The 12090-nt window shown below is 44.4% G+C and overlaps 1 protein-coding gene across 1 annotated transcript in view; it reads right to left on the bottom strand.

Moving 5' to 3' along the window:
- The window catches only part of GLDN (gliomedin), a 66548-nt gene extending 57993 nt beyond the window's left edge, over window positions 1-8555 (bottom strand). The window contains exon 1 of the mRNA XM_003784356.2: window positions 8193-8555. Coding sequence (XP_003784404.1) covers window positions 8193-8555 — 363 coding nt within the window. The remainder of the gene's footprint in view (window positions 1-8192) is intronic.
- Window positions 8556-12090: the final 3535 nt, after the last annotated feature.

Raw genomic sequence — 12090 nt, 5'->3', positions numbered from 1 at the left:
AGGGTTCACTTCTGTGGTTCATCTTACAAGGGTACAAGTGAATCTTTCTATGAGTAGAATATGAACGTTTTAACACAGTAACTAAGATAGTTACATGAAGGCTAGGCTAACCAGTTTGATGGAAGTGTCTCGGATTGTGTGTGAAAACACCACACTGTACCCTAGAAGTGCATTAATGTACACAGTTACCATTCAATTAAAAATAAATAAATAAATAAATAAAAATGAACAACTACAAAAAAAAACTTTTTATTGTTACTGAAATTTGAGTATGATGTTCACATGTCATGCAATATTATCATTCTTTTGCTTCTCCAACCATTTATGTTATTTTATTTTATCTTTTTTTTTTTTCTTTTGAGACAGAGTCTCACTATGTTGCCCTTGGTAGAGTGCTGTGGCGTCACAGCTCACAGTAGCCTCAAACTCTTGGGCTCAAGTGATTTCTCTTGCCTCAGCCTCCCAAGTACCTGGGACTACCAGCCCACCACAATGCCCAGCTATTTTTTTGTTGCAGTTGTCATTGTTGGTTAGCTGGCCCAGGCTGGGTGTATGTGGCTGGCACCATAATCACTATGCTATAGGCGCCAACCCTATCTTATTTTTCTTTATTGAGACAGAATCTCAGTTTGTTGAGCTTGGTGGAATGTCCTGGCGTCATAGCTCACAGCAACCTCAGACCCTTGGGCTCAAGTTATTCTTTTGCCTCAGCCTCCCAAGTAGCTGGGACTATAGGTTCCCACCATGACACCTGGCTAGTTTTTCTATTTTTAGTAGAGAGGGGTTTTCCCTCTTGCTAAGGCTGGTCTCCAACTCCGGAACTCAAGCATCTACTCACCTCTGCCTCCCAGAGTGCTAGGATTACAGGCTTGAGCCACCCCGTCTGCTGGCAACTCTTCTTTTATTTAAGAAAGATGTCAGGGACACACTGGGTGATGTGGAGGACACACTGGGTGATTAGTGGGAAATTTCATGCCAGATGTGTTAGTGCACACAAAAAATAAGTTGTAAACAGAAAATTAAACGAGTAATAGCAGCAGTGGTGAATGAAGTCGGCAGAGAAGGAGAACATGGAGGGTGTGAGTGGAAGATTAAGCAAAACAGAGAAGAATCACCATCATTTACAAGGCACTTTTTGGGGGTTATCATTCCTCTTATCCTCAAATCCCTGCAAGTGTTATGGTGTTATCACTCCCATTTCACAGATGGCTTTCAGGCTGAGTGTGGCTATGAAGGAATTTTTTCCCCAATGCAAAGAGACCCAGCATTTGTGGTTACATCTACCAGGCTTTCAGCCTCCTGAGAAAGTCTGAGATGGGTTACATTAATTCCAATTTAGAACACATAAAGATAGGTAAACAGGAAGAAAGGGATAAAAATAGATGTTAGGGTGGTGAAACTGCAGAAGATGAAAACAATTTAAATAGCTGCTGATAGTATCTTTTCAAGAATTCCACCAATTTAGGGCATGGCTACATTGTCCCCTGCAGAGGAGTGACTTATCTAGCTGGCTAGAGGTGAGTCAGGACTCCAGGATGCACCCCAGACACTGGGGCGATATTCCCCAAGCTCTTCTCCAACCATTTATAAATGTAAAAATCATTCTTACTTCACGGGCTGTACAAAAACAAGTAGCAGGTTGGATGTGGCCCACAGCCTATAATTTGCTGATCCCTAATGTAAATCTTCAGCTTTTACACCATTGGGATGTAACCCAGGCTAAAGGAGGTAGGGAAGAGAGGTAAGCCCTAGAACAGCCAATTTAGGGAAACATAGCACCTATGCACACAGGCGCTGTGATAGAAACAATGTGGATTTTTTTCCCTACAAACAATAGAATTTTTATAGCAGTCATCATGAAAAGACAACATTTGCTACAATAATAATAATGTGTTACTGCTTAATCCAGCTGGAATCTCCTCCTGCTCGGGACCACCCTCAGAATTGGGAGCACATGTTTTCAAAAACCCACAGTGACATGAAAACTTCATCCATTGAAGGTGGGGTTGATTTTTAGGAAACAGCAAAAATCAAAACAAAATTCAAACCAAATGCAAAATATCACTTCTACCCTAATCAATCATAGCAACAAGAACAATGGCACCATTACCACTACCCTTTCAGAATTGGGCCAGTAAATAAGGGGATTGTGGTCAAGTTAAAGCCATTCTGGTCCCAAACCACTGAAGATCCCATGACTGCAAGTCCTCATATGGCTCCTACCAATGTGAGTATTATGTGGCCAATATACTGTCAGCCCTTTAGAAAAATTATTTTTGAATTGCTGTCAATAATTTAAAAGCCAAGAGATTGCACAAAAAAATTCAGACTTTTTTTTTTTTTTTTTTTTACTTCTCTTGAAAAAAAGATCAAAAGATCAGGCACAGCAGATTCTGGTTCTTTTTTTTTTTTTTTTTGCACTTTTTGGCCAGGGCTGGGTTTGAACCCACCACCTCCAGTATATAGGGCTGGCGCCCTACTCCTTTGAGCCATAGGCGCCACCCCTCAGATTCTGGTTCTTATATAGCATCCATCCACAAGAACCTCCCGTTGAGGCAGAGCACATAACCCCAGGTGGGTGCAGTCCCCACTATGCCCTATTGGCTCCCCAGCCACTGGGCTGCCAGGTAACCTGGGACTTAGGGGCTCTTTCACTCACATTAAGAAGACAGTAACACAGTCACATGGTCAAAAAGTCAAAAGCAATATGAAAAGCTATACAGTGGAAGGTGCCTTCCCACTTATCCCCACCCTCTGAAAGTAAGTACTTTTAATTTCTCCAATTATTTTTTTGCTTCCTGCTTACAAAGATAATACGTTTTTCCCTGCCTTGCTTTCTTTACTTAGAATATATCCTGGGGACAGAGAATGTCCTCATTCTGGTTTTGTAGTTACTTAGTTTTCTGGTGGGTATGTATAGATGAGTTTATTTAACAAGTATCAGGTTGGTGAGCGGGAGTCTATAGTCTTTTCCTTTTACTAATATTCTGTGATGACCATGTTCATATGTTGTTCATAAGAGATAAAGTCTATTGTGTAGGATATGCTCCCACAAGGGAGACTGCTGGATCAAAGGGTAAATGCATTGGTAATTTTTCTAGATTTGGCCAAATTGCCTTTGGCCAAATGGTTCGACCATTTTGCACTCCAAACAGCAATGAAAGAGCTTGTCCATTTCCCTTTAGCTTCCCCCATAGACTGTGCCATCAAACTTGCAGTTTTATTCTTCTGAAAATTATATTTAGGGTAGTTGTAATGTGCATTTAAAAATTTAAGAGATCTTTTCCCTTGTGTCTACTAAGAGATGTTTGTATTTCTTTTTCTGAGAACCGTTTCATTTTCCTATTGGATTCTTATTTCTGTTGTGGATTTCTCTACTAAATTCTTTTTTCTAATCAACTTTTAAGAGCATTAAACATATAGAAAGATTATGTATCTATGATACATGTGGCAAATACTTATTTCCAGTTTGTCATTTATCTTTCGGTTTTGTTTAGAGTGTTTTTGTTATCTGGCATGTAGAGGAATTTTGTTGTTTCGTGTGTTTTTAAAAATGTAGACACATTTATTTATTTATTGTTTACTTCTAGCTTTTGAGTTATAGATTGAAAGAAAGGCCTTCCCAATTCTGAGATTAAAAATGGACTTGCTCATCTTTTTTAGTAATTGTAGTTTCATTAAAAAATGTAAATAGTCATTTGATTCATTTACTGTTTGTGAAGGTACACATTATGAGAATGAAACTATCCTTTCTCAATTCTTACCTTTTTCTAGACGGCCGGCTTATTGTCTCAATATCATTTAGTAAGTCCATTCTTCCCCCATTGACAAAATGCCATAAGTGCTTATGCCATGAGCACTAAAGTGCCTTAAGTACTTGGGATTATTTCTGGACCTTCAACTCTGTCCATTCATCTATTCACATCCCACTCTATTTTAATTACTCAGCCTTTAAGTACACTTCAGTATCTCATAGAACTAGTCCTTCTCCTCACTCTTCTTTTTCAGCAATTTCATTGCTACACATGCTCATTTTTCCTTGTAAAATTTTTAATCAGTTTATGGAGTCCCGGAAAGAAAAAAAAAACAAAAAAACAAAACTACTGACATTTTTATGTTGGAGTGGCATCAGATTTTTAAACTGACTTAAGAAGAATCAATTCATTATGATGCTAAGTTTCCTATCCAAAAACATGTTACTTTTCCCATTTGTTTAAATCCTTTGTGATCTCTAAGCGTGGTCCCTTACACCTTTCTTAACAGGAAAGATAAAGATACACAAGTTTTACACACCTCTTCTTCCATGATACCTTCAACAAATAGTTTGGACAGGAGAGGTCTATTGATTTCTCATATTTTTATATCTTGCTTCTCACTGAATTCTGTTATTATTAATAGTAGGTTATCAATAGTTTCTCTTGGGTCTTCCAGGTATAGAATCATATGATCTGAATATAGTCAGACTTTCACTTCCTAACATTTTTAGCCACTCTTCCTTACGCAGTTGCTCTGACCAGTTCTAGTACAATCTGAGATAGCCGAGATAACAATGACACCCCTGTCTTAATACCGATTTTAGTACGACTATCTCCCGGGTTTGTCTGTTAAGTGGAAAGCTGGGTTTGGGGGTGAGAGATATAAATTGTATTTTAACATATTAAGGAAGAATCCATGGATTTCCATTTTATTGCCCATTTTAAAAATCAAGCATAGGTGTTAAATGTTGCCAAATGCCTTTTCAGCAATTGACAATGATGGAATCATATTTGTCTTCCTTGAATAAATCATTTGAATTTGCGACCCCTACTTTAAAATAGCCAGACTGATTTTCTTGTTAGAGAGGCGCCAAGGACGTTTTCGTGTAGAAACGTATATGGTTTCCAAGGACAACAACTATCACGGATACATAATCTCCAGTCTTGGTGCATTTTATCTGCCTGAAGGCTGTTTAGTTTGATGTTTATGAAACTCCTCTGAGAGCTTGACCCTAGATTTGGGGCAAGTTCCAAAACATCAATAAAGGTGCCATAGAAACAGTGGGATGAGAGAGAAGTCAGAATATGAGAGGTCAGGAAAAAAAGGGATGCTAAACAGAAATACCATTTCCCGTAGGAGTTAGTGGCAAATGGGCCAACTTTTCTCTCTTTCCTGCCTCTCACCGGGTCCCTGTTCCCGTTACTGGCCTAGTTCGAATAGTACATACCCCACCTAGGCCCTTTTATTACTTTTCCTCCAAAGCGCTCACGTGCTTTTAAAGATTTAATTCCCTGGCCGTACTAAATTAATTGTACGTAAGTAATAATTAATTAGTGTGCTTTTTTAACAAAGTTGTTTACAGCTGCTAAGAGGTCCTGGCTAGAGTGCCAATCAGAATTACCATGCTGAGCTGGTGTACTTTCAGCCCAAAGCATGGAAACCTGAAGTGTTAGCTTGAGGAGGCTTGTCTTGGATAAGTGAAAAATACTGGAAGGCTTTGTGAAATGCTGACAATATGGGCATAAGAATTTACTTCTTTGTTCCTGAAGCTCTAAGGTCATGGAACCTTAGGGTGAGGACCTCTGATCTCACTCCCATTCGAGAGCTGCTGCTACATAAAAAGGCCACAGGAAGACGCAGACTTTAGCCACAAGAAGTGTGCACCCCCCATGATATAGACTAGATCATTCTCTCAACAACTGCTCCACGGGAGGTGCTCACTAATCGCTCTTACAACTGTTCCCTCATGTGAATAATTCTCTGTTCTGAGAAAAGCAGAGAGTAAAGGTAAGAAAAATTGTGAAGATGAATGATGAGAATATTGATAGAATAAAGTAAAAAGACTTTTAGTAACAAATTGGGTTCCTCTGCTAGAAGTAAAGGCCTTGACAGAGGCCCGGTGAGAGTGCAGTGCTTCCCACTAGAACTTTATCATTAGAAAGTCAGGCCAAGGTCTTTCCTGCTGGTGAGTGAGCACCCACCCCGAGGGTGCACCCCAAACCAATCAATTGCAGGATCTCTAGTGATGAGGTTCAGGCATCAGTAATTTTTAAAGATCTCTAGATGATTGCAGACAATGCCCTAGAGCCTTGCTACTCAAACTGTGGTCTTCAGACCAGTAGCATTGGTATCAGCGGGAGTTTGTTAGAAATGCAGGCTCTTAGGCCCCACCTTAGACTTTCTGAATCAGAATCTGCATTTTAACAGATATTCACATACACAATAAAGTTAGACATGGGAGTGTTCTAGAGAAGTGTTTCTTAACCTGGTCAGGTGCCTGGATCACCTGCATCAAACTCACCAAGGATATGGGAGGGTGGGAGAATGGGGTCTGGCCTTCTCAAGAAAGCAGATTCTTGAGATGATTCTATAGGTATGATAGCAGGGTCCTGAAATTTGCATTTTTATGGACTTACAGGTGATTCCTAAGCCTACTATTTGAGAACTACTCCCAAGAGTGAGTAGTATGATGGTTGCCTTCTCCTATCCCCATGGAAATTTCCTCACTGACTTTAATAGGCCAAAACATACCCACTATAGGTGAGGGAAGAGTTGGTGATTTATAAAAGCTTTCAGCCAGACAAATGTGATGTGTCTGCGCTCTGGCCTGTAATAGAGCTGGGGGTGGCACTGCCATGTCACTTTGAGTTAAAGCTAGTTTTCAGATTGTCACAGAAATGAATATCTCTATTCAATTCGTTAATGACCCAACAGGGTAGAATTTGGATACAAAAAGCTTCTACTATAAAAGCAGGATTAAAAATATAAAATGTTGATGCTCAGATATATTCCTCTTTGAGGGTTTCAAAAAACCCTTAATATGCAGGGGATAGAACTGAGAGTGAGGACAAGCAAATTCCCTGAGGAGAGTTCTTCATTTTACAGTGTTTTCATTTTTTCAATTTTTGCTTAGGTCCAGATTTTTAAATAAGATCAGTAAAAAAATGAAGCCAGAAATGGAAAAGTTGATCTCACTCAAAAGCTGATTTTGAGTGTGTAGTACTTTCATGTACTTTTAAAAGCATTTCAGCTTGTCTAAGTAAGATATTTAAAAGCTTCTATGATAGCGGAGGCTTTAAGTAGATTTATCTTCAAATCCCTAGGATTCTGAAGTATGGCTCATATTTGCCTTGAGATGACCAAACTGAAATCTTCCTAACTGCAAAGTGAAATGAGACCACAGCAATTGTCATAGATGATGGAATGGGGAGCTGCAATGTGATGTCACAGATGATGGAATGGGGAGCTGCAATGTGATCCAAATGTATCTGCTAAATAATTATTGAGTTAAAATCAGCAACAGCAAAGAAACTTAACATTGGGGGAAAAAAAACTTTTGAGGCTTTGTTTTAAGACTTTCTCTAAAGTAGGATTTTTTAGAGCTTTGGGGGAAAGCACCCAATGGGGCCCCTTGAAGCTCCAGTGAAAAACTTGGGACCCTTCTCCAGGTGCCAGAGTCCGCATGAGTACAGGCCTACACGCCGGCAATTCCTGGAGTTCCACTCACTCCCTGGGGCCCATGTGGAGAGCAATCCGCAGGCCCCGTATTAGGAACCTCAGCTTTGACATCGCATTAAAAAAAAAAAAGGCTCTGTACTGATTTCTCCCATTTGGAACCGCTTGAGACCCAGGAACAACTTTCTCAGCATCGAGGTCCCAAGTGGACAATGAAATTAGGGTTAAATGTCTTCAATTAATCAGAGACAATTAGGCCAGCAATTTCTTGGGGGATGAGCCAAGGCCAGGTGAAAACCCAGACCACTAGATTAGGGCAAGGAAGAATCCTTTGACGAGATTGAAGAAGTCTGCACTTGTTTAGAAAAGCCATCTCCATCCTCTCAGAGGGCCCCAGACACAGGTGAGTGGCTCTGTTCGCATCAGGAGGAAATTTTCACAGGAAAACTTGTGTCAAAAATTGGGAAGGAAATTAGGCTGAGATACTGTCTACATCCCTTATTTACCTGCAGACTCAAACGGTGTCACAAGGGAAAGAGACTTATCCCTTCACCCCTCCCCCACTTAACAGATGAGAAAACAGTCCCCAGTAGGTTAAGTGCTTGCCAGAGTGACAACGCCTGTCAGACTCATCCCCAGGGCCCAGTCTCCGCTGCATCTAGCTGACGGGCGCCAGGAGAAGAGGGCGGCAGGCGCACTGTCCCCTCACCTCCCGCCACCCGCCCCGGCGAGGGCGCCACGGGAGCCGAGCCCCCGCCTACCGGCACCATGGAGTAGGTCATCATCATCAGCATGTCCTGGTTCTCCGCGCGGATGTGCGGCGCGGGCTCCCCGCCGTGGCTGCGCTTGTTGCGCGCGGCGCTCGAGGGGTCCGGGGGTGGCGCGGGCGCCCGGCGCGGGGCGCGGCTCAGCTCGGCCAGGAAGGCGCGCAGTGCGCTGTCCTCGCGCTGCTCCCTGCCCCGCTGGGCCTCCAGGGCTCGCAGCGCCGCGCTCAGCCCGCGCCACTGGCACAGCGCGAACACCGTGCCCGCCGCGTTGAGCGCCGAAAGCAGCGCCACGGCCGCCAGGGCGCCGCGCATCCCCCAGCCCACCGCCCCGCCGCCTCGCTCTGCGCCTCGGGCCATGCTCTGTGCACCTCCGGCCGGGCAGGGCAGGGTTCGACCGCCTGCCGCCCGGGCAGCCTTTATACGCCTTGGGCGAGCCGTGGGCTGGTGGCAGCTCTGTGAGTCACACTGCTCTTGGCCTGGCTGGCAGGGCGGGTTGGGGACAGTAGTGTTGGCGCCCGAGCAGCCCGGAGGGACAGGCGGGCAGAGGGGGGAGAGGAACCAGTGGAGACAGCCTGCAGAGGAGGGTTGGGCAGGGCTCACAGCAAACCGCCTCTCCCTCCTTTTCCCGCTGTTGTGCCCGTGGGCATTGCTGCAGCCCAGACGGCCACATCAAGGGTCAGACTGAGGGGGAGAGCAGGAATTCTTAAGTCTCTGGATTCCATCTCCTCTTCCCCCACACTGTCCTCTTTGGACAAAAGGACCAGCATGCCCAGATGCCAAGACATGGTGCCCACTGTCCTTGGAAGGTTTGCTGCTGGACCCAGCCCCAGGAGTGCCCATCACTCCTTCCCATGACCTTGAGGCCCCATGTGGCCATGAAGACTGAAGCCATCTTTCCCAAGAAAGGGATGCACAGGGACAGAGAGGCAATATGCATTGGAGGGTTAAAAAAGGCCACCCATCATCAGAACCAGAAAGGCCCAGACCTGCTTTGCAAACAGGGGCCATCCCTGAAAGGGCGATTACCAGGATTTGACAAGCCAAGAGCTCTTCCATGAGATCCATACTTCCCAGATCCCTGGGAAGTGGCAGGGTGATGAGAAAAAAACCTTCAGGAATCAGGAAAACTGGTTCTAAAACCACACTGCCCCTCCCCAGGTGGGAGGCTTTCAGCATATTCCAAGACTAGGCCAAAGAGGTAGAGAGGCTGGTCAGCACTGGGACCTTACTGAGTGCCTTGCAGGTGTTCCACGCCTCTGTGGGCCCTTTCACACCACCCTACTTTTCTTTCAGTTCAGATGCCTGCTCTGCCTGAAGGGCCACTGTCCTCGCAAATGCAGCATCACTTCTGAGCCTCCTCAGTGGATCTCTTCACTTGTGATCTTTCTTAGCTTCTTCCAGAGTGCCTGTGTTTCCCTGTGGCCTCAAGTCATATGAGGAAGACTCAACTAGAAGCCAAGATTGCTGTTTCTATACCCAATGCTGGAGTAGTTGAGGAAGACAGGAATTCCTTTAGTGCAGCAGTTCTCAACCTGTAGGTCACAACCCCTTTGTAACAATGAAAATAACATCCTGCATATCAGATATTTACTTTATGATCCATAACAGTAGCAAAATTACAGTTATGAAGTAGCAATGAAAAGAATTTTATGGTTGGGGGTCACCACAACATGAGGAACTGTATTAAACGGCTGCGGCATTAGGAGGCATTAGAAAGATTGAGAACCACTGCTCTAGCATCAGGGCAGACTAGTAGGATGGTGGGGAGCAAGCACCTTTTGACTTGGTAGGAGTTCTGTAACCATTTACTCCTCAATGATTTGCATTCCAATTCTTGTGGTAGATTTTTGTGCACAGGAGAAAAAGCCCAGATGGCATCAGACTTCTTGCCCCTTATTCTCCAAAGTGAGCTGGGGTAGGGTCTTCCAGGAAGCACAAAAAAACATCTCAACTGGAAGTTCTGGGTCAAGGTCTGTATTCGTGAACTTGAATAGGAACACTGACTAACCTGAGTATTCTTAGAAGAGCATCCGGGATGTAGGACCCCGACCATGGGGACATGATGACAGAGGGGGGATGGCGGTGACATAGACTATTTTATTTGGTTCCTCCAAAGTCTAACATGCTGCGACCTACCTGAAGAATTGTCATGTATTCTTTAATTCTTTTTGTCTGAGTGTCAGGCTCAGGGCCAATGGGGAGAAGCAGAGTTGGGGCTCTCCACCAATAAGAGCTTCCTTTTATTTTTAAGTAGAGATAAGGTCTTGCTCTGTCATTCATGCTTGATTGTAATGGTGCTATCATAGTTCATTACAACACTGAACTCTTGGGCAGTAGCTGGGACTACATGCACATGCCCCAATGCCTGGCTAACTTTTTAAAAAATTGCCATGTTTCCCAGGCTTCTCTTGAACTTCCAGCCTCAAGCTTTCATCCCACCTTGGCCTCTCAAAGGGCTGAGATTATAAGATTTAGTCACCATGCCCTGCCAAGATCTTCACTTAATTCAGTAAACACTTACTGTGTGTCAGGTACTGTGGTGGACACTGGAGATAGAGGAGTGAACAAGACAAGCAGCTTACAGTGTAATTATTGGAATACCATAGAGTGTTCTGGGCCTGTGTTCACCCTAACAATTATTCCAGTTACTGTAGACTGACCATCTGCCACCAGTACCTACCAGCAATAGCAGAGTATCAGGCTCCTGAGATTAGGGGCCACACCTTGTTTGACCCTGTCACCCCCATCACATAGCACAATGCATGGCTTGACATGGGCATTCATTGCTTAATGAGTGAATAAATGAATGACAGGCGATAGAGTGTACATAGGACAAATGGTAGAAAAATGTATATACAGTAGGGTAGGGAGCTTAAGGACTAAACTGTCCTTCTGCCACAGAACTAGCTCCTACCTTTCCTGCAAGGCTTGCTGTCCATTGGTTAGGAGGGTAACTGGCAGCCTGGCACGTCTCCCAGACCCCACCTTCAGAGCGTAGAGCCAGTAGACAGACTAGACTAGATAGAGATGAGGCCCACTTGGAGCCAGCCAGGCTCTATCAGACAACCCTGGGCCACGAAGCTGCCTCTCCTGGGATGAAGCACTCTAAAGACACTTGGGATGGCCACATGAACTAGGCGGTGGAGTGTCTAGGATATTGCTCTGGGGCCAAGAGAAGGGTAGAAGAAGGGCAAAGGAAAGGGCAGACTCCTTTCCCCCCAGAGAGCTGACCCCTCTCTCAGCTCCCTCTCCAAATCTTTCTATTGGAGGATTTCTATGTAGGATTATGGCATTTTTTCACAGAAGAAGGTGGAGCACGTTTATGCAGCCTGCAAGCTAGATCTTTACTCATCCCTCACCCCAAAGTGGCTGTAACCAGACAGCTGCCTCACCCTGTCCTTTCCCCTTTTCCCCTCTCTTCTGCCTGCAACCCTCTTTCCACTACAGTGCTGTGCAGTGACATTTCTCCTTCACTGGCCTCTCAGTGTTGTTCCCAGGAAAGCCAGCTCAGAGCCCCCTTCTTCATCAGGCCTCTCCTCCCTATGCCAGCCTCCAGCATTCCCTCTGCCTGAGCTCTGCAAGCCCCAGCTCTGTGGCTGGGATTTAGAATCAGATAGACTTGAACTTGAAACTGCTTTTTAACTGTGTAATGTTAGATATGTTATTCAACTTCTCTAAAGAACTGCAATTGGCTGGGTGTGGTGGCTCATGCCTATAATTCCAACATTTGGGAGGCCAAGGAAGAAATATTGCTGGAGGCCAGGAGTTTGAGACCAGCCTGGGTAACATAGCGAGACCCCCATCGCTACAAAAAATAAAAAAAATAAAATAATGGCATGGTGGCATATGCCTTTAGTTTCTGCTACTCAGGAGGTAAGAGGATCATCTGAGC

Source organism: Otolemur garnettii, unplaced genomic scaffold (assembly GCF_000181295.1).
Source record: "Otolemur garnettii isolate 467f Iridium unplaced genomic scaffold, OtoGar3 scaffold00011, whole genome shotgun sequence".
NCBI lineage: Eukaryota > Metazoa > Chordata > Mammalia > Primates > Galagidae > Otolemur > Otolemur garnettii.
This window is presented reverse-complemented; position numbering and strand designations above follow the sequence as displayed.